Source organism: Zingiber officinale, chromosome 2B (assembly GCF_018446385.1).
Source record: "Zingiber officinale cultivar Zhangliang chromosome 2B, Zo_v1.1, whole genome shotgun sequence".
NCBI lineage: Eukaryota > Viridiplantae > Streptophyta > Magnoliopsida > Zingiberales > Zingiberaceae > Zingiber > Zingiber officinale.
Genome location: NC_055989.1, coordinates 132819346 through 132847228, shown reverse-complemented (window position 1 = coordinate 132847228; position 27883 = coordinate 132819346). Strand labels below are relative to the sequence as shown.

At 38.0% G+C, this 27883-nt stretch overlaps 4 protein-coding genes across 4 annotated transcripts; 3 read left to right on the top strand and 1 right to left on the bottom strand.

The window, feature by feature from the left end:
* Nucleotides 1–1828: 1828 nt before the first annotated feature.
* On the top strand, nt 1829–4915 carry LOC122047309 (probable serine incorporator). The gene is made up of 6 exons (XM_042608492.1): nt 1829–2114; nt 2258–2497; nt 3583–3694; nt 3779–3953; nt 4112–4352; nt 4415–4915. The coding sequence occupies exons 1-6, from the start codon at nt 1931–1933 to the stop codon at nt 4708–4710; spliced, it is 1248 nt and encodes a 415-aa protein (XP_042464426.1). The 5' UTR covers nt 1829–1930; the 3' UTR covers nt 4711–4915.
* A 455-nt stretch (nt 4916–5370) lies between these two features.
* Nucleotides 5371–7073, top strand: LOC122047308 (UDP-glucuronate 4-epimerase 1-like). Its single transcript, XM_042608491.1, has one exon. It carries the CDS (start codon nt 5656–5658, stop codon nt 6967–6969), a length of 1314 nt encoding a protein of 437 aa, XP_042464425.1. The 5' UTR covers nt 5371–5655; the 3' UTR covers nt 6970–7073.
* Nucleotides 7074–10379: 3306 nt separating this feature from the next.
* On the top strand, nt 10380–13420 carry LOC122047307 (cytochrome c oxidase subunit 6b-2-like). Its single transcript, XM_042608490.1, has 4 exons — nt 10380–10511; nt 12583–12671; nt 12770–12851; nt 13126–13420. Exons 1-4 carry the CDS (start codon nt 10503–10505, stop codon nt 13177–13179), a joined length of 234 nt encoding a protein of 77 aa, XP_042464424.1. The 5' UTR covers nt 10380–10502; the 3' UTR covers nt 13180–13420.
* Nucleotides 13421–14042: 622 nt separating this feature from the next.
* LOC122047306 (RING-H2 finger protein ATL13-like) lies at nt 14043–15790 on the bottom strand. The gene has a single exon (XM_042608488.1). The coding sequence runs from the start codon at nt 15644–15646 to the stop codon at nt 14363–14365; it is 1284 nt and encodes a 427-aa protein (XP_042464422.1). The 5' UTR covers nt 15647–15790; the 3' UTR covers nt 14043–14362.
* Nucleotides 15791–27883: the final 12093 nt, after the last annotated feature.

The window sequence follows — 27883 nt, the reverse complement described above, 5'->3', positions numbered from 1 at the left end:
TAAATATATAAAATTTATTTAGGAATTTTTAAAATTTAAAATAGATTTTCTATGATATTTTAGAAGATAATTTATGTTAAAATTTAATTAAGTTATTTAAATTGAGAATTAATCAAAATCTAACCTAAACTAATGAACTCTCAATTAATTACCCTATATTTTTTTTCTTACGTCATCTTCCATTTTCGCACGTCTTGGTCATTGCCACCAAAGTCCAAACCACTTCCTTCCTTAGTTCCTTCTCAGCTTTTCACCTCCCCACTCTCACTGTCTCTCCGCCATGATATATCGCTGGAAAAGTTACTGTCGCCGCCGTGATCTTTCGCCGGACAAGATGCTGCCGTGAGGTCTAGAACGTTATATACAAAAAATTTGACACGGCTCATGCCATTCCAGACGTTCCGCATCCGTTTTGACGAATTATATCATAATCAGCCGGTCGGGCGAGAGATAGCCCAAACTTTTCCCCCATCTTTGGGGGGGCCGTGGCCCCCCCTAGTCCTATACTAAATCCGCCACTGTGTACCTGCATGAACCTCCCTCCATATCCGTGGGGTCGGTACTAGGGGGCCGCTAAGGTAGTGGATCTACCTTTTTTTTAGAGCATTTCTAAAGTTGACCTTTGAATTTAAATATGTATAAAGAAACAAATGAAACAGTCGTATTAATGATCTCCTATAATAAAAATATGGAATCATTACAGTACTGATCCCTTAGAATTAGTTTTATGGATATAAAGAAAGGTAAATATAAGTATATATAGTTGAAAGTGCATGGTAGGAACGTTAATCATAGATAATGACATCTCGAAAATTGAACCCTAAACCTTTGGTCACGAAATCATACACTCCCAGTTGTGCTACGTCCTGGGGACTAATGACCTCCTATAATGGCTATATGTCATATGGAGAGAGATTCAACATGAGCACAGGTGGTAAACGTACGACGGAGTTTCCACATGCGGTAAAATCTTGAGATCGACCTCTAATATCATGCGTTTATAAGCGGTGTCAACCCCTAGGATTTACCTAATAGATGAATTAAAAGAAGGGCATAAATGAAAAGGTCTTTTTTTCCAATTCATTAAAGACGCATCCCATTTTAATTTTTTTTATCAAAGACGCTCTACTATATTGTTTTGTCTTGTATAATTATCCAATTGCCCTTTAATATTGTTCTATCTCCTATTTAAATCTTTCGCATAATTTTTGAATCGGTTGGATGTATTTTTTAGTAACTGTAAAACTGTAGCGACTATATAAGTTATAACAGTTACGATTTTATAAATGCTACAACATGAATTTTAGATGAGCATCAAATTTGTATTATAGTAGCTATAATTTTATACTGTTTCAATGTGAATATTAGGTGAGAAAGTCGAATCTTCATTGTAACAATTACGATAAATTTCTATCATTCATATTATAATAATTATGAAATTGTAATGGTTATAACTAACTACAATAAATTCTTATCTAGATTGAATAACTTTATAATATTATAGTAATTATAAATCGTAACTATTTAATTATTGTAATGCACCTAAACAGTTCGACATTTTCATGAAAGATAATAATATTGAATAATCTGAGAGAATAATGGACTAATTATATACTTTTGATTTAAAAATCATAAATGAGAGTGTGCTTTCCGCTCTTGCCCATAAAAGTAAGACGGTTTACTAATGAAATTAATTAGATAATAAAAAGTCCTATACTTTTGAATGCTTGACCGACTCTAATATTTGACAATTTAGAAAATTAAAAAATAGGAGGGCTGATTCGAAAAAGTTATTCCCGTCGATTACTCGATTACAAGAGGATGGGAAAGAGACAAGCTTCCGCTCACCCTTTCCGTGCTCTAGGGTTTCCGGTTCGGGCTTCTTCCCTGTAGATTCGAAGAAGAAGAGGGCGAAATCGACGACGAAGTTATGTGGGCAGCCTCGTGCCTCGCCTCTTGTTGCGCGTCCTGCGCTTGCGAGGCGTGCCGCTCGGTCGCCGGCAGCATCAGCCGCCGCTCCGCTCGCATCGCCTACTGCGGCCTCTTCGCCTTGTCCCTCGTCATCTCATGGATCCTACGCGAGGTGGCCGCTCCTCTCATGGAGTCCCTCCCGTGTATAAATTTTTAACTTCTCTTCATTTTTACCAATTCGCAAGACGAATTCTACGTATTAAGCTACAATTTTGGTTGATCGTTCAAAATTTTATCGTTACCAGATTGGATCGGTCTAATAATTGACCCTTGGATGGTTTTGCAGGGATTAATCACTTCCAGAAGATGCCCGATAGGGAATGGTTTGAGACCAGCGCCGTTCTTCGTGTCAGCTTGGGGAATTTCCTGTTTTTCACGATTCTAGCTGTTCTTATGATCGGTATAAAGAATCAGAAGGATCCGCGCGATCGTCTGCACCATGGTGGTTGGATGGCGAAGATTGTCTGCTGGTGTGTTGTGGTCTTTCTTATGTTCTTCGTCCCCAATGGCGTCGTCAGCTTCTATGGTGAGGCTTTGCTGTCTTAAGAAGTTAAAATGCCTCTCTTTCATTTAAATAATATAAGGAAGAATCTTTCTCTAGTTACTATGCAATTTCTTACTGCAGACTATTTGTTTTTCATGGAACTCTAGGAATTTTCGTTCTTCATAAAGACGGTACATTAGTTTGAGCTGAAGATTATGACATGGTTCATTTTTCCATTAATTTTAGCAGAAAAAAAATTCACACTTCCTGTTTTGATCTAGTTCTTTCATACATGGGTTTGAAAGCATATAATTTTCTAGTACCAGTGTACCACATATACTATTTGTATTAGATAATAAAACTAATTATCTTCATAAGCTGTGTGGTTAGTTGCTAAGAATTGAGAATAAAAGAAATTTAAGTATGAACTAAGTTTGTTTTATTTATAAATAAGCAAGCATGTGCCTATTTGAAAAAAATAATAATTGATCAGGGAAGTTGTTTGTAGTTTTAGGAAAATATTTATTCAGCTAAAACATCATCATTAGCACAACACTAACTTGATTCCTTATAGCCATTGCCATCCACCACACCCTGCCCTTTCAAAGCAGGCTGTAGTTTATGACTTTTGTTGCTGTTGAGGTAGGTAGAATTTGGAGGTCCTCAGCAGAGAGCTCCTAGCCTTCATAGCTAAGTCCGACAACTATCTCGATTAACTGTCTTTCTGTTAATCTTTTGTTTTCATTGTTTTCAAATCTTCTATAGTTAACAAGTCTCAGCACTTTGTTGATACTTAGGATTGAATGCGAGCTAGACAAGTAATCTTGTTTATATGAAGAAACCTACTACTTTTGTGTTTAGCGAATCTTGTAAATTGCTTTAATCAAATATTTGAATATGATTTAAATAATATATGCCATACAGTGTGTGGTCTGCAACTGGCCTTTTACACCACAAATACATGTCAATGGCATAATGACAGTAAATATGGAATTACTGCATACTCTGCCATTGCATGAACTGCTTTTTACACATTTTTATTCATGTTACAAAGAATCAAATCGCTCACCTCTTTAAGTATGTTAATAGATATACAAATTGGGTACTTATGGTGTATTGTGTTGCAGAGTCAATATCAAAATTTGGTTCTGGATTGTTTCTCCTGGTTCAAGTAATTCTCTTGCTTGACTTTGTACATGCTTGGAATGAAAATTGGGTCTCAAAGGACGAGCAGTTCTGGTTTGTATATACTATGTTGATGCTTCTGTTTCATAAACTGTGTTTATAGCAAATGGAGGCTTTCACTCTATCCTTTTGCTATAGGTACATGGCTTTGTTAATTGTCTCTATGGTTTGCTACTTAGCAACATTCACCTTTGCCGGGGTGCTCTTTCACTGGTTTACTCCATCAGGACATGACTGTGGACTCAATACCTTTTTCATTGTTCTTACGTTGATTCTAGTGTTCGTTTTTGCTACAATTGCATTGCATCCAAAGGTTTGTTCCTACTCCGTCTTACTAAATTGAATAACCTCATTAAGCAAATCACATTCTTTTAGTTAAAGATTACATGCACAGAGGAATCAAATTTCTATATTCATATGCTGCCAAACAAATTGCAATGAAGTTTTTTTTTTTTTGGTTGATACATGTAGGTAAATGGAAGCCTGCTGCCAGCATCAGTTATTTCACTTTACTGCACTTACCTCTGTTACAGTGGGCTTTCAAGTGAACCGAGGGATTATGAGTGCAATGGCCTTCACAACCATTCAAAAGCCATTTCGACTGGAAGTCTCACTCTAGGATTGTTTACGACTGTGCTCTCAGTTGTCTACTCCGCCGTTCGCGCTGGCTCCTCAACAACCTTTGTATCATCCCCAAGTTCACCTCGTGCCGGTCAGTTCTCTACATTGCTTTGTGATCGTTGGACGTTGCTTTTGTTAACAAATATATCATAGGGTCCGAGAAACCATTGCTGCCGTTTGACAAGCTGGACGAACAGAAAGACGAGAAGAAGGATGAATCAAAGCCAGTTTCTTACTCATATACCTTCTTCCACCTCATCTTCTCTCTCGCAAGCATGTACTCAGCCATGCTCCTGACTGGCTGGTCGACCTCGGTCGGAGAAAGCGGAAAGCTCGTCGACGTCGGGTGGCCTTCTGTGTGGGTTAGGATTGCCACTGGGTGGGCAACCGCGGGTCTCTTCATCTGGTCCCTTATTGCTCCTCTCATATTCCCGGACAGAGAGTTCTGATTACGTCGAGGAAGAAGAGCCTCGTGCGACCTATATCAAGATGTTGTGGTGCGTTTACTTACGACTCTATGATGGCGCTTTGAGTATTTGGATTATTATAAATGATATGATGGCAATGCCAGTCTGAGCTTCTAAATAATCTATGGAAATAATCTATGGACATGATGTGTTATCAAGTATGAAAGATGGTCTACTTTGGTGTAAAGTTCTAAGCTCTTGTGTTTATCATGCCAATTTGGTGGGCGTTGGAAAGCAAAATGATAAAAAGGAAAAATGAAACTTTAAGGGCATTTAAAAAACCAAAGATAGAAGGTAAAATAAAATTTATCGAATTTATATTCGACCTATTTTATCATCACATTAAATTTGTACTCTAAAATACTTAATCTTAAAAAAAAAAATCTAATTTTACTTTGCTTTCTTATTTTCATATTGTAATTTCAAAAGAATGCCCCCCGCCGCCGCAACCGCTATCAACGGTCGTCCTCTCCCGCGTTGACGTTGACCCAACAAATGGGCCCTCACCGGACATGAGTGCGGTACTGCAAAAATCTGGGTCCACAACCGGTTGGATGGAGAACCCGATTCTTCGGCGCCCAATTAAAGAATCTTGCTATTATTATTAATCCACTGTATAACAGAGTTTCAAGTCTTTTTTATTTGCCTTTCATTCTATCGTTTCTTATATTTAAAAATAAATTTAGGCAATTTTGATTAATTATGCAGAAAAAGAAATAAATAAATAAATAATCGGCAGTTTTTGTTGTCGTTGACGAGACGACGACAGCCGTGAGAGTACGCGGTTTCTCTGTTTTTTCCTTTTTTCCTGACCTGCTATTTATACGCTCGCGCTCGGCGCCCCTACCTCAGCAGGTGCAGCTGGACATTTCGTCGAACGCCTGGCGTGCGATCGCTGCCCTGCGGAAGAAACAAGCAGAAGAAGAGATGATGAAAGTGAAGGAAGATGATCTATTTCCGGCGACGCCGGGGAAAGTGAAGATCGACCGGGCGCTCACCATCAATCGGCAGTTCCACCGGTGTTTCGCTTCAACAGGCACAATGTTCATGTGGGCGCTCTTGTTGATCGCGCTCACGGCGTCGTATCTCAGCTTCCAGAGCTTCGTTGAATCGTCGTCCAAGTATTTCCCTTCTAACTGGGGTGGGATGCAGTGGGAGAAGCAGATCCGGGCATCGGCGACGCCGCGGCGCCCAGGCGGCAAGTCCGTGCTCCTCACCGGAGCCGCCGGCTTCGTCGGCACGCACGTGTCGCTGGCCCTCCGCAAGCGCGGCGACGGGGTCGTCGGGCTGGATAACTTCAACAACTACTACGACCCGTCACTGAAGAAGGCTCGCAAGGCCGTGCTGGCTTCGCACGGCGTATTCGTGGTGGAGGGCGACATCAACGACGGGCGCCTCCTCGCCAAGCTCTTCGACACCGTGCCCTTCTCCCACGTGATGCACCTAGCGGCCCAAGCCGGGGTTCGCTACGCGATCGAGAACCCGGCGTCGTACGTCCACAGCAACATCGCCGGCCTCGTCACTCTGCTCGAGGCCTGCAAATCTGCGGACCCGCAGCCGGCGATCGTGTGGGCGTCGTCCTCGTCGGTGTACGGCCTCAACGAAAAGGTGCCATTCTCAGAGATAGACCGCACAGACAGTCCGGCCTCTCTCTATGCAGCCACCAAGAAGGCCGGCGAGGAGATCACCCACACGTACAACCACATCTACGGCCTCTCCATCACCGGCCTCCGTTTCTTCACCGTATACGGGCCCTGGGGTCGCCCTGACATGGCCTACTTCTCCTTCACCCGCAACATCCTCCAGGCAAAGCCCATCACCGTCTACCGCGGCAAGAACGGCGTCGACCTAGCCCGCGACTTCACTTACATCGACGACATCGTGAAGGGCTGCGTCGCCTCTCTCGACACCTCGGCGAAGAGCACCGGCGACGGCGGCCGGAAGCAAGGCCCCGCACAGTACCGCATTTTCAACCTCGGCAACACCTCGCCGGTCACCGTCCCGGCTCTCGTCCGCATCCTGGAGCAGAACCTCAAGGTGAAGGCCAAGATCCACGTGATGGAGATGCCTGGCAACGGCGACGTCCCCTTCACGCACGCCAACATCAGCTACGCTCGCGCCGAGCTCGGCTACAATCCGACGACCAACCTAGAGACCGGTCTCAAGAAATTCGTCAAGTGGTATCTCTCCTACTACGGCTACAGCCCAAAAACCGGCGGCAAAGACTCCAAAAACTTGTAAAGATCCCTTTTCTTCAATTTTGACCTCCCATATTCAAATTTAGCTCCTAAACATCATACTGTATTATTTGACGTGAATTGTTAATACTGCTTCCACTCTCTTAATCGATCTCTGACCAGCGCTCCGCCGGCCACCGTCGCCGGCGACTGCGCAGATCTGGTCTCAGTGCCATTCTGGTAAATATCATTAAATGCTGGTTGTTTCTCTTTGTTGCTAACGTTAATAAGACACGTTACCTTATCCGCTGACGAAGAGGCAAACAACAGTGGGGCCCACGGGTCAATCCGTAGTAAACTGTCGGGTGCCGCCGTGATGGTACCCTTGCGCATCGGGAGACGATTTGCTAGGCTATGGTGTGGCGCAGCCCACCTCGAATGATTCTCCAGCGTCCGAACACGGTGTGTCCAGCTGTAAAATTTGTGTGCGACAGAAAAAGTTTAAAAAAATATTTAGGGGTGTTTGATTTGTATATATATATATATATTTTTTAAAGTATATATTTAAAAAAAAAATGATGTTTGATTTGTATTTTTATATTTGTTTTTTTTAAATAAATAATATTTTTTAATAGAAAATATTTAAAAATTATTTTTTAGAAAACATTTGTTTTCCAAAAAATAAAAATAAAAACATAAACTAAATGCACCCCTCATTTTTCTGAAAACTTTATTATTATTAAAAAGCACTTCGTGGTAAGAGAATATGTTAATAAAAATATATTAGGGGCTCATCAATATTTATAGTCCCCATTTTACATTATTTTTTAAATATTTTACTATTTAAATATTTCAAATCTCACTAATCAAATATTTTTTTTTGATTCAGAAGTTCCATAATTATTTTATTAATTTATATTTATTTTTTAAAAAAAATATAATAAAAGACATACGCATTTAAAAAAAACTACTTATGAATATAAATATTTTATAAATTTAAAATTAAAATATAATGATACAAACCATATTAAATAAATAAAATACATAATGATAAACCATAAAAATTATAAACTACAATTAATAAAATAAAAAAAGAGCGGATAAAATAAACTATAGAAATTAACTACATGTTCATTTTTTTCTTCAACTACTCACATATCGTTAGATGATTTTGAAATTATTCATCTGTCATAGCTCGTGTGTCTATCCATTACAAGGAGTTGATATGCTTGGATAAGTTGATTCACTTTCTTATTGTTATTATACTTTTCAAAATATGTCATTGACTATTGCACAAAATGATTCAATCCATCAATTAGCCTTACTCTTTCTTTGTCTTTCCTCTTTACTGTCTTATGTCCCATTGGACAAGATCGGACTTCTATATCATCTAGATCAACAGTTATGTTAGGAATAGAGGAATCAGGATGTGCATATGATGATTTTGATGTTCTTGCTTTCTTTATAGCTCATCATTCTGAAGATTGAGAAGCATACATCAGACTATCTTTCATGATCCTCTACATATGTTCATATTAGAAAGTAGTTTTAAAACTACTATTGTATTCTTCATGAGCTCGCACTATCAAATTATTATTACTCCATCCGTTTGGTCGATCATTATACTATTTATTGTAGATTCCATTATATCTATTCATGATCTTTTTCAATGAAGGCCAATGTGATTTTGCTTTGTCTGCAGTTCTCTTTTTTAACTCCCTTATTTCGATTGGTATTGTAGTATATCACCACCCATTTCCCAAAAGACTCACTCTTTTGTGTATTACCAACTATTAAATATTTACTCATAATTATGTAGGTTGCTGTAAGGAGCTTATCATTTGCTATTATCCATACAGTTCGCTTGCTATCATCTTCATCCGATTCATTACCCATCTTTGGTGCTTGATTGAAAATAATATCGTTGGATCCTATTTCAGAAAAGAACAGTGGAAATTATGAATCGAGAACTGTATAAGGTATTTCTCTACCTTTAGCACTGTTAGTTGCATTAACACTAACTCTTCTCAATTCATTTGATTGAATCTCTCGTGATTGAAGCGGTTTAATTCCATGAGATGTGGCTTGTATGAAATATTGACTACTCTACTAATATTCTGGAGTATATGTATAAAACGGAGCTCGAGGGTTGCAACTTGCAACACAAAGAATTTGGATAACTTTGAAAATTATGATAATATGGTGGTGGGTATGGAAAAGGTTAGAAATTTGATGGGTTTTGAGTGAGAAATGGAAATTAAAGAAATTTGGACGAATTTAGAACTTTCTTCACTAGAATTTTTATTGATATTTGGAGAGTTGAACAAATCTCTAAAATAATGATCAAAATTTTTATCCATTTCTCTCTATTTGTTTTTAATGAGTGTGGAATTGATGAAATTAGATGAAAAGAACCATGTATATATATAGGAGGAAAATGAATATTGCCCAATGTTAAAAAAATGAAAATTTTGATTTTTTTTCTAATTTCAATTTTAATTTTTTTTCTCTAAAAACGTCTAAAAATTTTAAATTTTTTTTTTTTTTAAAAAAAAAATGATAGACCACTTTTTAGTGGATCCTATAAAAAAAAAATATCGGATACAAACTTGTGTCTGATTATTTTGAATCATTTTACAAATATCCCATAGGAAAATTGAGAGAGATATTATCTTTCACGTTGCAGAAGGATGATGATTTAGGATATTTATTTGGTTATTATTTATTAATTTTGTTTAGAAAGAACAATAGAATTGGTAATTTTTAAAATATTTTAATTTCAACCTTTAAATCTCTCATTTTGTCTTTTTATGTATTTAAAAAAATTCTTTCATAAATTGTTTCTCAAAAACACAGGTCAAATTAAATCCGTCGGAAGCCGATTCACACGGGTCATGGGCTAGATGAATCGGCTCATCTAGATCTATTTTTAAATAGATTAATAAAATTTTAATACAATTTAACATAATTAAATTATCTGACGGAATCAACCAATCTGACCGTTCCAATTCAAATGGATGCACCGACAGATCTATCAATAAATAAATTTGAATTTTGCCAGCCTTTATTTTAGTCAGAAAATAAAAGGACGTATTTAGTTATAATATATAATTAGTCATGTCATAATTACTTTTCTAAATTTAAATTTATTTATTGAGAAATGATATTTTCTCAATAAATAATGAGTCCCATTATTTATGTGTCTATCTAGATGAATTTTCTAGATGAAAATTCTAGATGAGTATCACAACTCTATTGTAATATAGTATTTTGAAAAACAATTTTACTGGAAACATTCGAACTTCAATCATTATTTTAGGATCGGACTCGAGCGGACTCCGAATCCGTATCATTCTAATGAGACTCAGTTCCTGCCCCTAAATTTGACTCGATCCCACGGTGAACACGTGGCCCAATGACAGAGATTCTCTGTCTTACTTCCCTCCATCACATCCTCCCACGTGTCATCCAACCTTCTCCAGATTGTTAATTGACTCGTTCTTCTATTCTCCCCTCGTAAAGACTAAAGAGGCAGACTCCCGATCTCGTTCCTTTCTTTCGAGACCTTGGCTTCTCTCTCGCTTTGGGGATCTTTCAATGGAGGAGGTAAGAAGTTCCATTGATCCTTGCATATCTCTTTCTCTCCATTTGTTTCTTGTAATTTCTGGTCTCAGTTCTGCCACGGTTTCATTTCGATGCGCTTGTGGATTTTTGGTTTTTTTTTTGTGTGCGCGCGTGTAGTATCGATTGGAGCATCGATTTATTGGCTATTTTATCCATGCACATGCACCATTTCAAAATCAACCATACGAATATACGATTTTATCGTTTCTTTATTCATTTCTTCGATCGCGTGATTCTAGGGTTTTCGTTTGATCGCCGAGAGAGTATTTCACGATCTCTATCCATAAATCTTCATAGGGACTCTTTCATTTCTATTCTTGCAAAATCTGCCGAAAGGATTGACGTTTTGAATGTATCGTGCCAATTTCTCTGAATTTCTCTATTCATGATCTCTATACATGAATCTTTACATGATCTCTATTCATTCCTGTTTCCGCAAAATCTGCCAAAAGGCTTGACTTTTTGTGTATAAATTATTGTGCCACTATATCTGTGTTTTGCTCATTTATTTAAGTAAACCTTACAACGAAGATATTGAAGCATTTCTAAGGAGCAGGTTATCTTTCTGAATTCTAATAGCGCAAAGCTTAAGGGTATTTCATAGCTTTCTTTCTGATCGTATCATTGGTTAATCTTATTTCTAGATAGACAAGGTCAAACCACAAAGATTTGAGTTTCTTTGTTATTGATGCATAAACACATACTTAATATGTTTTATTTGTGTTGGTTGTGGTATCTTGATATCTCATTGTTCCCTGCAATTATGAAGCAATATCTATTTGTCCAGTCTAAGTTTCTTCCATGGGAGAGTGGTACTACTATTTTACATATCCATTTATATTTGATATAATGCCATTCAAACCTATATTACTGTCACAGATCTGAAATTACCAACTTGTGCAAGGATAATCTCTTTAATGTTGCCAATTTTAAGCTCTTCAATAATGATAACTAGACCACATTCAATTGGAGATTCTAGGGAGTGGGTAGGGCTCAATTAATGAGCTCTTTTGGTTAAACGTTCTCTTTTATTGACTATTGGTGTAGAGATGACGCCAATAGGGAAGAACGTGAATGCCTCATGCTTGCCCTGGGGCTTTGGTGCGATTCTAAGTGGTGGGGAATGCTCCCTAGGAAACAAGGGTTCAAATCTCACCCAAGGCACATTATACTTATACCTGAGGAGTTTGAAAAACTTATGACGTTGGACCATCCACTAGGACTCATCTTCGCTTCCCAATTTACTCTTGTGGTCAGTGGGAAACTTTCATGGGCCGCACTCATTACCTCCAGGATTAGACATTATAAGAGCTGGATACTTGAATTACCAAAAAAAAATAAAAATTGAATGCCTCGTGCTTTGCTTCCCAGAAATAACACATCAACAAAAGCAAATAGCCATAGTATTACAGCCATGACTAATTAAAAAAAAGGTAGGCTTAATCAACTAATGAATCATCAATTAAAAGGATTAACTTGCTGAAAGAAAAAAATTGTAGTAGATGATGTGGCTATATGGCAATAGTAAGAATCCAGAATATGTATGGTTAAAATTCAAACACAATCAAAGCTTTAGACCAACTGATTGCCTTTAATTTAGGAATAGGGTACCTTTTGTTATTGTTAGCCTGCAATTTAATTGAGTACTATTGTGTAGAAGACTAGAAGTAGAGCTTGTTTAAACGCTTTGCTAGACCCGCAAGGGGCCTTTTAGTCTCATATTTATTTGCTTCTTTTCATCAAGCTAAATTGAAAGCCTTGTAATGCTTAAATTTGAAAGAAATATCATAAGGAGAGTATGAAACCTAGAATGTAGCTAATTATAATAATTATTCTGTAGTTTCAATTATCTAGTGCATTTGCACATCCAACTTGGTTTGAACTATCAATAATTAGTTGCTTGGCATGTTTTTTAATTATCCTCCATCTTATAGTGTCTTCAATCTTCAGTTAAAAGAGAGATACTTGTACTTTAACATTTTTTTTTCTATTACTTATCATGTTTATTGGTTCAAGCTAGTGACATTAATATTTAAACAATTTCCCTTGTTAGTTTGAGTTGAAAACAGCACCAGCTGATTTTCGGTTTCCCACTACAAATCAAACCAGGCACTGTTTCACCCGCTATATTGAGTTTCACAAGTATGTTTTACCAAACCAAACTGCTACTTCCATAAGTATACTTTAAGACGTCCCCATCAAACTTAGACGCTGTTTTTTAATTGATGTTGCACATGTAGGTGTGTGGCTGCTAAAGGTGAAGACTCTGGCGATTGCCAAAAGTTTGCCAAATATTATCGATCTCTCTGTCCAACAGAATGGGTAACTTATTATACTTCTTGTTTTTTCTTATATTTCTACTCATCTATGCATGCTATTCCAACTCATTATGATCTATATACATTTCCAATTTATCATTGTGCCCTTTTTTTCTTCGGTGACTTCCTTGATTACAAATTTTACCATGTTGTTTAAGTTACGGTCATTGTCAACTAATGCATTTCCTGCAGAATTTTCTTTTAAATATTTTGTATGTTTTATGGTTCTAGAAGTTTTTTCCTTTCACAGCATGTCTTCTCCTTGTTTTCTTAATCAGATTGAGAAATGGAACGAGCAAAGAGATAATGGCACATTTCCAGGTCCTCTCTAATCGGCACAAGCACGACAAAACTCAATTGCTGTTTTCCTTTGAAGGAATTGAAATGATGTTCTGAATTTAGTAATTTCCCATCTGATTTTAATTATTGGTGATCGATGCAAAATCATATCTATCTTGATGCTCTTAGTTCTTTGTACTATTAATAAGTGGATGAACAGAAATCCAACCAACTGGATCTCTTTATGATTGTGTGCCCCTTCAGATTAATGAGTATCAATTGCCTTTTCTAGTATTCCTCCGATTGCATCATGATATTTATGTTGAATTAAATCTTCTTGACATCTTCTACACCTGTGGAAAATTATAAATAGCATTGCAATCAAATCTAATACTAACCTCATTGGCATAAATGTACTTCGTGCATATGGTAGGATCAGTAGAAGTTCCTCTGGTTTAACAATAGAAGAAGAAGAACAAAGAAACTAGTGTGAGTTGATGACTGATTATTTTTTCAGAATTTAATTTTTATATTTTTGTTTGAAACAATTGAAACATTGATGAGTGTGAAAGTTAGGTTTGCTCATGAGTGGTACACTTGACCTACCATTCCATCAACACTCGACATCTCTTGTGATGTTTAGCTTTCAAAGTAGTTCCCCTTGATGAATGGATCCAGCTACAGCCACAGGTCAATGCATAGAAAGCAAATAGCATTAAATGCAACAGGCCAATCCTTTAATGGCTTGCCACCCCAGCAAATGAGATGAATGATGGTGAAAAAAGAACAAACATCACAAGGAAACTGGTCAGGCATTTGAATTTGAATTTGAATTCACCATCCGCATCATTAATTCCATGTCAATTTATTTATGCCAAAAATACTCCTTGAACTACTTTTTCTATTACCTCTTTGAATGGCCGGCAACTTTGTTCAAGTGACTGGAAGTTACATTTTGATACATCAGAATTTCTTCTCTCTATAATAGAATATGGAAGCCCGTTATTAGATGAGAGTGTTTGTATCACAGGAAAACCTTTCAGAGTGAGAATTCAGTTTGGTTTTGCAACATCCTTATCATATTTTCGGCATGAGATAAAGTAGCTAGTTTTATTTACAATACAACAGAAGCACTATTACTTCCAGATACATATCAGCTTTAGTCGTCTCTGAGAAACATGTGTTGTAAAATCCATGGTTGAATGAATGAATACTAAGACACCACCAACATCCATGTCAGAGTTGATTCCCCACTCTGTTTTGCCTTCCTACTAGCCAAAGCAATGTTCTTCTTGCAAATGAAGGAACCTCGCTGATCTGAGATCCCACACTGTAGTTAGAGCTTCCAACTTCCACATCCAAATCCACCTCGCTCGAACTTTTCCCCCATGATGAGACATTGAACTCTGAAGCAATGGTGATGGCAGGGCTGGCATTGGCTTTGAGCTTCAACCGATCGCTCGCTGATCGATTCAATGGCAACCGAAAAGAGATGGCCCTCCTGGAAGAGTCACTCTTCTCCTCCTTGGCCTGAAGCCAAATCTTGGAAGCTGAGAAGCTCTCTTTCAAATGTAAACCTCCAACAGTAATGGCACCGACATCACTTTCTCGCCGAGGTATGGCACTAGCAAGCCCTCTAAACCCCTCCCTTCTCGAATGGCAATCGCATTCGGACATCGCGATTCGGTGGCCGGGCTTCTTGACAGAAGGTTTCTTTGGAGGTTTGATGGGCACCCGAAGCATTGTGGTGTCTTCCATCACATACTCATAAGACCCCATGGAGAAGCACCTCCTCTGATTTAAACTACTGGCATCGACAGTGCTGCTCGTGGCTTCTTCACCAACAGCATCCACACTCTTAAACTTGCCGAGCTTGACGGCCATCGTGACAGGCATATCTTCCTTTGCGGCAACCTCCGCGTAGGCATTGCCCTCATCGCGGTCGTCGTCGTCGTCAGCCGGGACCGAGTCTCTTCTTTCGGAGGCTGTCTCGCTTGCTGATTCAAGAACAAGGACCCCGGGACTGCGAGGGGAGCAGCAACCGTGGAGGAGACTGCTCCGGCAGAGAGGGCAGGTGGAGTGGGACAAGAGCCAGGTGTCTATGCACTCGAGGTGGAAGGCGTGGCTGCACTTGGGCAGCAGCCTGAGCTTGTCCTCGGGCTCGAACTCGCAGAGGCAGACCGCGCAATCGAAGGGATCCTTGAGCCCCATGATCGACTTGTAGAGGAAAACAGGGAGCATGTCGATGAACGACTGGTCCACCCCCGCGTCATGGAGGTGGAACAGCTGCTGGAGCTGGCCCTGAAACGCCGTGACGCCGTCAAGGTACTCCTCCGGCTCCCGGGAGATGGGTCTCACGAGGCAGCACCTCACCAGCAGGTGGAGGAGGCCGGAGACGAAGAAGATGATGGCTAAGATCACGATTATGAGTAACACGCTGGGGCTAATCTTGTTTTCGATGTGGACGACAGGCGCTGAATGAAGAGAAAGAGGAGGAGTCGAAAGAATTGATTCACGCATAGCTTCAGCAGCGCCTGTGAGCTAAGATGATGGCGGAGGAGGAAGTAGTGGAAAAGGGAATTGAATTGCGAGGTCAATTTGAGGGAGGATGGGAAGGTGGGACTCTTAATGAAGGGAGACGAAAAATTAATGAATGAGGAGGGGGTTTGACAGCTGATTGGAGTCAGATAATATAAATATCGAGGACAGATTGGTGAAATAGAATTGAATGGTGTTCAATAGTTTTTGGCACCTAATGGCAATAACACACCAAGTTAATTTAATCTCTTTCTTCCACATCAGGCTCGAGGGCCGCCATTAAATTCCTGCACCACGCAACAAGACAGAACTATAAGATCAGTTCTGTAATTGTGCATGTCATTTTACTCTTGCATGCCAGCACCACACTTCTCATGGATCACCTGTAAACTTCTAAACCGTTTCCTTTAGTAGGTCAACATGTCCTTGTGTCTTCTGGGGCCTTGTGGACTTTGGAGTGGTGGGAGAGAGGGTCAACATGGGAGAGGGTGAAGAGTTAATTGTTTGCTGTGAGATTGGAGAAGGAGTTGGACTTGGGGATAAAGATTTGAGCCTTGGCATTCGAGTCTGTGGCCTTACGTTCCAAATTATATAAATAATCAAAAATCAAAGAACATTTAAAAAAAAAAAAAAAAGTCAAAAAAGAAATCCCAACTAATATTTTATTTTAAAAATACCCCTTATTTAATATTAGTGTACCACCTATTATACGATATAGTATTTATAAAGATAAATATGTTACCTTAATGGTTCTTTTAGTATCGGCCCAATGAATATGGAGGGATATTCATATAGGTACATAGGTCATGGACGCATGGCGGAGTAAATCCTAGATTATCAGTTTCTCAGAATCGATCCCTGACCATTATGCTAGAGATATCATACGTCCACCATCTGCGCTACATCCTGGGGACTAATATATAATATTTATAGTAACTACATGATATTGTTCTTAGTGATTATAATAATTACAATTAATTTAGTGGTTATAATGAGTAGAAGCTATAGCTTTATAATTATTTTAAATTATATTAATTATTTTAAAATAATTTAAATAAAATTTTAAATAATTTTATCAAGTTGATAATTTTTTTTTTGATATAATATAGTTGATTTAGAGTATAAGACTTTACAATTTATGATTTAACGACAATGTGTATAACTCAGTAGATAGTTACTGTAATTGAAAAAGTTAGGTAATTGCTATCGTATAAAAATTCAACTATTTCAATATTCAGAATTTAAGATTTAAAATTTAAAATGATAAAATTTAGAATTTAATCATAATATGGAGAAGTTATTTGATGGTTATTATAATGTACTCACAATATAACTAAATTAGTACTTGAGTGACAGAGTTGTTGTTGGGGTTGTAAAGTTACAAATAAAATTTCATATTGAAAACACATGAAAAAGATCATGACCTCAGTGGTATGAGACCTTTTATGTAGAGTTTAAAAATAAAATCAAAAGAGTTTAGGTTCAAAGTGGATAATATCATACCAGAAGGTTTAACCGTCGACTGTGCATAAGAGTTCGTATCTGGATTAGAGAATCAGGCACCAAGTAGGAAGGCCGCTAGGTAAGGAAGTCCTAGTAAGTTGGTGGACCGAGAGATAGTGGTTAGTATAGGATCGAAAAGAATTTAGATATCTTCACAATGATATAATATTGTCCACTTTTGGCCTAAGCCCTTATAACTTTGCTCTTAGACTCTACCTAAAAGACCTTATGCCAATGGAGATATATTTTTCTTATAAACGTATAATCCTTCCCATGTATTGTTAATGTGGGATTATGTTTACAACATTACAATCCCAACATCCCCCTCAAACAAAGGACCACAAGATCCCCCCTTAAGCATAGGGTCACTCTTGACCTACTCAGAGCCTCCCCTCGAGCATCCGGGTCACTCTTGACCGGCTCAGGGTCTCCCCTCAAGCATCATGTCAGGGTCTCCTCTACTTTGTTTAAGGTTTCATCCACATAGTTTGATCTTGGATCATTGCTCTGACTCGTGCTTCTTCCAGCGGTTAGTCCGGTGAAGAGCGACCTCTCTCTGATACCAATTGTAGGATAAAAAAGAATTTATATATCTCCATAATGATATGATATTGTCCACTTTAGGTCTAAGCCCTCATGACTTTGCTCTTAGACTCTACCCAAAATGCCTCAAGCCAATGCAGATATCTTTTTCTTATAAACCTATGATATTTCTCATGTGTTTTCAATGTGAGACTATATTTACAAACTTACAACTCCAATAGTTAGTAGTGGGGAGGGTTGTGGCATTTGCAATTGCAGAGTAGTTGCTTGCCACACCCCACAAACCCCACTAGACTCCCTTTCCTTAAAGGGAGTTCGTCCAAGTGAAAAGAGGGTTGCTTAAAGTGAAGGGGAAAACTTTGTTCATGTGTGAAGAAGAGTGCATCATTTTGGCAGAAGAACATTCAAGTTCGAGATAAGGCATTTGGTTTATGGATGTGTCAAGGAGGTTCATTGTGATTTTCTTATAGACAACAAACACAAATATTGTTCTATACATAAGATTGTATTATTTTATACATAAGATCCCTCACAGTGGTATCAAAGCCACTTATGTATATGTATACTACGTTATAGATCTATTTTATATGTGATATACATGTGTTTATTATGATTGCACAATTGTTCGAGCATGAACAACAACTTATGTTGTTGTTGAACGGTTGTTGATTGCTCTATCCATGGACAACAGATTTGACCAGCCACGGTTGTTGATTGCTCTATTCGTAGACAATAGTTTTGACCAACAACTCGTTAGTTGCTCCATGTTGAAAGCAACTCATATTTAGAATAGCAAAGATTGAGACTCTGAACAACAACTACAAGGGTCTCAGGTTCATCTTAATGGACTAATGGCCAACAACTCATTCAATGAGTTAAGAAAATAACTCATAGCAAAGTGACCACCATAGGTTTGCGGCTCATCAATCGTTGTTTAGGATCATAATAAAATTGTGTCATAGATCTATTACAAATGTTATATGTCATAGTGCACGATTATGACCTCTTACCCCAATGTGATTGGATGATTATGTGTGTGTGCACATGTTGTAATTCATAATATAGCCTATGTGTCGTGCCTTTCACTTTATACTTCTAGTTATAAAATTTGATTACCCTCAAATATAACTCGAGGTTTTTTTAAATTTATAATGTACAATTTAGAATAGTTCTAGTCTATTGGACGATAATGGAAAGGGAAGAAGGCCAACAACACACAACAACCAAGGAAGTACTTGGAGAAGATACAATTTTCTGGGTTGACCTTTCAATCTTCTTATTGGCAGAAGATGGTAGTATATGGGTCATAACCATGTCTCATTTCTTATTATGCATATATGTGATGTATGTCATGCTTGTATGTGATACATGATTAATTAGTTATCATAATTAGGTCATTTTATATATGTCTACCAAAGTTTAATAGTCACTACTAGGTCAATCAATTGTAGTCAGGTTTGCCAAAGCAAATTAACTCGATTTATCTTGGTAGAGTACAACAAGACAATTGTGATGTCCGACTATTAAACTTTAGGTGAGACTTAACTAAGTTACCTTAATCGGATTGAGAACTTAGAGACATAGAACATAATTAGGTCAATTTAACATGTCTACCAAAGTTTGGTACTCACTACTACCTCGATCAATTGTAGCCAGGTTTGCCAAAGCAAAGTGATTTGATTTATATTGGTAGAGTACGACAAGATAATTGTGATGTCTGACTATTGAACTTTGGATATGACTTAACTTAGTTATCTCAATTGGATTGAGAACTTAGAGACATATCTTATATGATGGATAAACAAACAAATAGTCGTGTTCACCCAACTATATAAGAGTTGTATATGATATAATTGGTAAAGTTTATCTACATAAATTATACAAGTATTGGGTGATTAGCTAAAACTAACTCAAGATGAGGTATAATATAGATATTGTCCCACTTGAATGTCATTATTTTTTAGTATGGAGCTAGTAGTGTGCGTAAACTATGGTTGCCCACATATATAACTTGCTTCTACCAAGTTTTTTAATTTAGTGGGAGAATCATTTAATTAAAAGATTAATTAAGTAATTTAAATATGATATTTATTTCTGCATTTCATATTGTAGATCACCATGTCATCAAATATGTTGAATACTTTCTCTCTACGATCTATCCTTGACAAGGATAAGTTTAATATAGTTAATTTTCTAGATTGGTATATAAACTTAAGAATTGTTCTTAAGCAAGAAAGAAAATTGTACGTCTTAAAACAATCAATTTCTGAACCACTCGCCACCACTGCTACTCGTGTTAATAAGGATGCTTATAAGAATCATCAAGATGATGCATTGGTGTCATGTCTTATGCTTGCCACTATAAACTCTAGGCTTCAGAAGCAACATGAGAACATGGATGCTCATGGTATAGTTGAACATCTTAGACAACTATATCAAGGGAAAATAAGACACAAGAGATTTGAGATATCTAAGCTTTGTTTTCATGCCAAATGCAAGAAGAAAGTCCCGTAGGAACTTATGCACTGAAAATGATTGGGTATGTTGAGAACCTTGAAAGATTGGGATTTTCATTAGGCGAAGAAGTAACCATCGACCTTGTTCTATAATTATTGCTAGAATACTATAGTCAATTTGTCATGAATTATATCATGAATAAACTTGATAAGTGATTGTCTGAGATGTTAAGCATGTTAAGAACTGCTGAACACTACTTTAAGAAGGCCAAACCTAGTAACAAACTGATGATGCAAAAGACCAAAGGTAAATGGCAGCCCAAAGGTAAAAGTAAGACCCAAGCCAATGGCAACCCAAAACTTATGCATTGAAATCTAAAGACGAGGTGCCTAAGGAAGGAACCTGCTTCCACTGTGGTGAGACTGGACACTGGAAGAGGAATTGTAAGCTGTACCTAGAGGAAATAAAAAGGAAGAGAAGTGAGACTTCTGACTTAAGTATATATGTTATAGAAGTCAATCTATCTATTTCTTTTTTTATGGATATTAGATATCAATTGTGCATCTCATATTTGTACTAATGTGAAGAAGGACCTAAGAAATATTAAATGATTGATAAAGGACGAAGTAGACCTACAAATAGGCAATGACGCAAGAGTTGTTGCTATAATTATAGGAATATATTCCTTATCTTTACCCTGAGCTTATTCTAGAACTTGAAAAATGCTATTATGTGCCTACTTTAGCTAAGAACATTATCTCTATCTTTTGTTTAGACAATAAAAGTTTCTCATTTATAATAAAGGATAAATGTTATTCTGTTTATTTAAATGAAATGTTCAATTGTAGTGCACATCTTTTGAATGGACTCTATTTCTAGATTTTGAAAACTCAATCTATAACATAAATATGATACAACTCAAATCTAATGATTTAAACCAAACATATATCTAACATTGTCGCTTAGGTCACATAAATGAGAGTTGCATATCACAACTCCATAAGGATCGACTTTTGGACTCATTTGATTTTGAATCAGATGAGGTATGCGAATCTTGTCTACTAGGCAAGATGACAAAGACTCTTTTTAGTGGACACAACGAAAGAGTTAATGATTTGTTAGGACTCATACATACTGATATTTTTAGCCCTTTCAATATAGCAACTAGAGGAGACTATCAGTATTTTATTACTTTTACTGATGATGTCAGTAAATATGACTATGTGTATTTAATGAAACACAAGTCAGAATCCTTTGAAAAGTTCAAAGAATTCAAGAATGAAGTACAAAACTAACTTGGTAAGCGTATTAAGATGCTTCGATCAAATCGAGATGGAGAATACCTTAGCTAAGAGTTCTGTGACCATCTCATTGAATTTGATATCATATCTCCACACATTCCACCTGAAACACCATAATAGAATGGTGTATTAGAGAGGAGAAATCGTATTTTATTAGATATGGTATGATCAATGATGAGTCAGACAGATCTTCCTACTTCTTTCTAGGGATATACTCTAGAGACAACCGCTTTCACATTTAACCTTGTTCCATCTAAAGCTATCATCTTTGCAGTAATTGGCACTAGTGTAAGTGAGAGATTGTTAGTGTTAGCCCTAAGAGTCAATTATGAGATAATTAGACTTTTTGGGTTAACAAATATGGATTGGCTTAGTGGATTAATGGTTATCTAATTTGCTAAAATTCTACCCATTAAAGATAATTAATCAAGATTATTTATGCATTGAAGAGGAAGATCAAAGGGCAAAAACCCTTGGTATTAATTGGATGAATATAAAAGGGTTTTAAGGCATTGGATTTGGTAGAGGTGACTCTTGATCCTCTTCTTCTCTTCTTGCTCTTGGCCGAATCACCTTGTGTGGCTACCACCATGAAGCTGATTCTTCTCCAAAGACTTAGCTCGTGTAACGAATAAAGGATATGTTCATATTGATAACATAGATGTGCGGACGTTCTAATCATGTTGAGATCTACATCCGAATGAAAGTTACTGTCAGGAGTACAATGATAACTATTCTATCTGATAGAGTAGCAAGAACGAATATACCGTATTCATAAGGATCTCTAGAGGGATCTTTTCTTCACTGCATTATGTATTATTTTATGCATAAGATCTCTACAGAAAGCTAATTGAAATTGTTCTAGTTGAAATATGTCGATCGGATGTTCATGTGAGTTGGGCATGCCGATCAGACATTCTTTTACATTTGCATTTTGACTTTGATTTTGCTCTTGCATGCTAATCGAACGTTCATGTGAGTTGGATATGTCAATCAGACGTTCTTTTACATTTACATTTTGACTTTGATTTTGCTCTTATATGTCGATCAAACATTCATGTGAGTTAGGCATGCCGATCGGATGCTCTTTTCCATTTGCATTTTGACTTTGATTTTGCTCTTGTATGTTGATCGAACATTCATGTGAGTTGGGCATGTCGATCTGACATGCCGATCGGACATTCCTTTACCTCTATATGCCGATTGACATCAATAGGCCGCTGATCGACGTCAAGATGCTGCCAAGTGAAGCTGCGATTGGGATTTGGATGCATGGCCTTACCAATTGGGAAATTTTCTATTTGGAGCCAATAGGATTTGGCCACTTGCATATGGTTGGATTTATTCACTTGCTCCTTACTGGTTGGAAGATTGACCTTTGGGATTTTTCCATTTGAGGCCGTCTTTGATTAATTGCTTGTTGGGGCTGCCAGCCGATAAACTTGGCACTATTGAAACCATCAACTTGGAGGCTTCATGACCGACTTGGAGAGTGTCGATTGGACTTTACTTGGTGCTATAATTGTGATATCATTGACTCGGGCTGCCAATTGGACGCTTGGTTCGAGCGCCATCTAGGATCTTTTTATTGGGTATGCTCTTGGAGCAGACCCTTGACAGGGGTGGGAGGTTGATTTTTTGTCCTCTTCACTTAACTCTATCATTCGACTGAGCATCTTCGTATACTGATGACATTCACTAATAGCATGATAATAGGATTGGTGGTAATCACAAAAACGTCGGTGCCTTTCAAGAGGTAACTAGTCTGGCATGACAGTTAATTTTAGGGCATCCTCCACTTTATGCACTGCTTTCTCCTCTCTTCTTGTTAGCTCAAGTGGACGACTTAGATGCCAACCTGCATCTTGTGAGGGAGGAGGGAGAGCCTTTCACTCTATTTGAGTGATGATAGAAGTTGGTGTATTGCTTTCTTTCTAGCAAATTGAGTCTCCTCCACATGGACATACCTGATCAATCAGCTTAACATATTATCAAAATTTATTGGGGGCTTCCTCACTAGAGAATGAAAGAAATTTCCATCAAACAAACCTTGCGAGAAGGCACACATCAGTATTTCTGTAGTTGTCGAGGGGACATCTAAGACAACTTAATCAAAGTGTTGAATATATTCCTTCAGCATTCCCTTTGATCCTTGCTGGAGAGCAAACATATTGAGCGGGGTCTTGTGGTATCTCCAACTATTGGCAAAATGGTGAAGGAACGTCTTACAGAAATCCTTGAAGCAACAGATGGATTCAGTAGGAAGCTGGTTGAATCATGTTTGTGCCGAGCTAGAGAGTATGGTGAAAAATACCCAACACTTTACGTCATTCGTGTATTGGTGAAAGATGACTATATTTTTGAACTTAAGGGGGGTGATCTTCTGGGTCAGTGACCCCTCCATATTCTGGTATCGTCAGGGGTCAAAAATGGTTCGACAGTTTATCTTCTAATATTTCTTGTGAGAACGACGTACTCAACCATTCTGGGGACCCTTTGACCTCAGGGCTTTTCCCTTGTGCAGATCTTGCACGAACACGTCTCTAAAAGATGATGCTTGGGGTTTTTCTTCTCAGCCCACCTCCTTGAGAGGCATGCGGAATAATGTCCGGTGATATGCAATCGAGGATGGTGGCACAAGTGGGAGACTGATTGCATGAATGGGTGGTTGTATGAAGTCATCCGCTGGTGGAGGAGGAACTAGCTGAAATCGAGTTGGGCCTTCGATTCAAGTCCCTCTCTTAGTGTGAGGACCCGTCATCAACATAACCGGTCGTGCAACAATGGTATGTCGGCTGCTATTGCTTGATGCTGCATTAACTTTTGCACTCATGCTGCTACCAACAACTCAAAATCTTCTGATGATAAGGTGATGAGAGAGGGTTTTCCAGCATTATCTATTTTCACGTTCCAGATCAGGCGAAGTTCTCATAGATTGCGCCAAATTTGATCATGTTTGAAAGCGGTGGAAATGACGCTCTAGGTAGGTGGCCCTGCTATTGACCATGAGATGATCTGTTAGGAAAAAACGATGATGCCTGACACTCCATTCGGCTCCATTCTACACACACTTAAAAGAATAAACAGAAGGTTAGGGAGAAAACTAGGGAAGGAGTCCCTGACATAAGCCCTCCAACGCCAAAGTCAGTATGGTGACCAAACGAAAAGTGGAGACAAGGAACCATAAAATGCGAGTGTCTAATCTTGCATACCTCGCCAACTAAGAGAACCTCCTTTTTATATTGTCTCTTATAGCCTCTATAATAATGTGACCTTGCTGTTGACCGTGAGATGACTTTGTTAGGGAAAATGATGATACCTGGCACTCCATTCGGCTCTATACCGCTCACGCTTAAAAGAACAAATAGAAGGTTAGGGCGAAAACCCGGAAAGGAGTCCCTAACGTAAGTCCTCCGACGCCAAATTTTGTATAGTGGCCGAATGAAAAGTGGAGACGATGAACCATTAAATGCAAGTGCCTTATGCTGCGTACCTCGCCAACTAAGAGAACCCCTCTTCTATATCATCTCTTATAACTTCTGCAATAATGAGGCGATAAGGAATATTCGATGCCAGAAGATGTCGGATAATGGAGGCGTACAATGTTCCTCTAAGGAATATTCCATTACACGTGTATAAATAGTTTTTTGTAACTTCATAGTAATGATAGAAGCTGGGTGACCACTCTCATAAGAAGGTTTCGTTGTCCGTATGTGTCAGATATCGGAATATTCCTTGATGAATAGTTATTATTCTCTGACGGATTGTTGTGATTCCCTGACAATGTTATCCCTTGGAGGTAATCCGATCGTACCCATATCTAATCGGCTATATGTAATAGGAAACTGTAATAAAAATGAGGAACTAAGTCCTTCTAGCCCGATGGTTATTATGTCGATTGAGCTATATGCTGAGTTGTATTGTAGTAGTGAAAAATAAGCTGTCCTTTAAGTGGAATGACACTAAGTCCAATCGACTGTATATTGAGAGTGCCTTTGCTGAGAAATGACGGATTGTTGTGATTTCCTGATAATGTTGTTCACTAGAGGTAATCCAACTGGACCCATATCTAACTGACTATCTGTAATAGGAGACTATAATAGGAATGAGGAACTAAGTCTCTCCAGCCCGACTGGCTATTAGGTCGACCGAGCTATATGCTAAATCATATTGTAGTAGTGAGAAATGAGCTATCCTTTAACTTCAAACGACATTGAGTCTGACCGATTGTATACTGAGAATTCCTTTGCTAGGAAATGGGAGATCACCCCTAAGTTCGTCCGATACTTTAGATCGAGCAACTATATATAACAAGACTTGCTCTTGAACTATTATGTTGGGATCTGGAAGTCCGACCGGATCTCATCTTGGCCCACTATTGTTGGGAGATATTGCCTTTGTTGTGTGCTAAGAGAATACTTTTATAGGATAGAGATCTAAGATCCATTTGCCCCACCAATATTAGGGTCGTTTGGATTTATCTTGTATATCTTAGCTTTAAGTAGAGTGATAAGTCCTCTCAGTTCGACCGGTTATTAGAGTTGATCAATCGTATACAGAGAGACTTGTACCCAAAGAATGGGGAATCAAGTCCCTTAAGTTTGACTGGATGGGACGGCTGGCTTTATTCTGAGAGTCATATCAGCGAGTGAGAAGTTGAGTCTTAATGAGAATAACTTGCTCAAACGCATATATTCTGATATGATTATCACCTCATTTTGATTTTGACCATCACCTCACCTTGACTTTGATTGACATGTCATATCTGGATCCACTTACAACACACCGTATCATATGTTGAGGGTGCATCTACTATAATAAAAGTTGATCAACGCATCCTCATTAGGGGTTCCTTCCCTAGAGATTTGGTTAGTTTAATCTAGCTAAGCCACTAACCTCATTGCCCGTGGATTCATGAAAATGGGTCATCATTGGTTGGAGCTCGTTCGGTTCTATCTGCAGTTGCTCGAACACCTTCTTGAAAATGATATTGATAGAGCTTTCTGTGTCAATAAGTGTGATGTATGTTATAATTGGTTATGACAACCTTAATAAACAAAACATCATCAGTCCCTTAAGTCCGACCGATTATTAGGTTGACTGGCTTTATTCTGAGGGTCGTAGCGCTGAATGAGGAGTTGAGTCTTGGTGAGAATAACTCACTCATATGCATATATTCTGTTGGTTGCTACTCGGAAAACCTATAGGTTCCACTGTACAAAAATTTTGTACAAAGGTCTGAACCTTTTCCTAGCTACCATGTGTTCTTTTAAATTAAATTTTGGATCGCTTGCGGAACTTAACACGTTTGATCCAAAACTTAATCTATTTGTTCTTTTAGGTTTTGACTTGGATCTCCTGCGGAACTTAACACGTTCGACCCAAGTCTCCTTAAGTTATTAATTCCATTAAATATTAATTTCCATAAAAGGTTCCCAGTACTGACGTGGCGAGGCACATGGCCTTCTTGGATATGGGAGCAACCACCACCGACTAGACAAAACCTTTAATAGAAAGCTAATATTTAATTTCCTAAAATAACTTTAGGTTAACCAAAGAGAACAATCAAATCACAAGGAAAAGAAAGAAACAAAAGAACACAACTTCGAAAAAACATATTCGAAATTCTAGAACGTAAGCCTCTTGTAGTTGGTATTATTTCCATAAATAACTAGCATGATGCGGAAATAAAATTTACTAGTTATACCTTGTAGAAAAACCTCTTGATCTTCTACCGTATTCCTCTTCTAACCTCGGACGTTGTGTGGGCAACGATCTTCCGAGACGAGAAACCACCAATCACCTTCTTCTCCTCCTAGCTAGGTTCGGCCAACAAAGAGGAAGCTTCACCAAGGAAGAAAAACAAAATACTAACCAAGCTCCAAGAGATGCTAGCTTTCTCTCCTTCTTCTTCTTTTTCTCTGAGTAGTATCCGGCCACCACAAGAGTTCCAATAGAAGGGTAGGGTTCGGCCACCACAAGAGGAAGAGAGGGAGAGGTTGGCCGACCACACCAAGGAACAAAAGAGGGAGAGGAATAATAGATGTTGTGTCTTGTGAAGGCACCCTCACCCCTTCTTTTATATTCCTTGGCCTAGGCAAATTAGGAAATTTAATTACAATAAAATTTCCTTAATTTCCTTGACATGATTTAATTGAGAAAAATTAATAAAATTTCCCAATTTAATCTCTAATGGCCGGCCACTTCTAGAGGAAATAAATTAGACAAGTTTTAATCAACAAATTAAAACTTCCTAATTTGTTTCCGGAAATTTTAAAAATAAAATTTCTCTTAAAAAATCTCTTCATGGTTGATAAAGGAAATTTCTATAATTTTAATTTTATCAACATGTGGATAATTTTTAAAGAGAAAATAAAATAACTCATCAATCTACAAATAAGGAAAGAGATCTAAT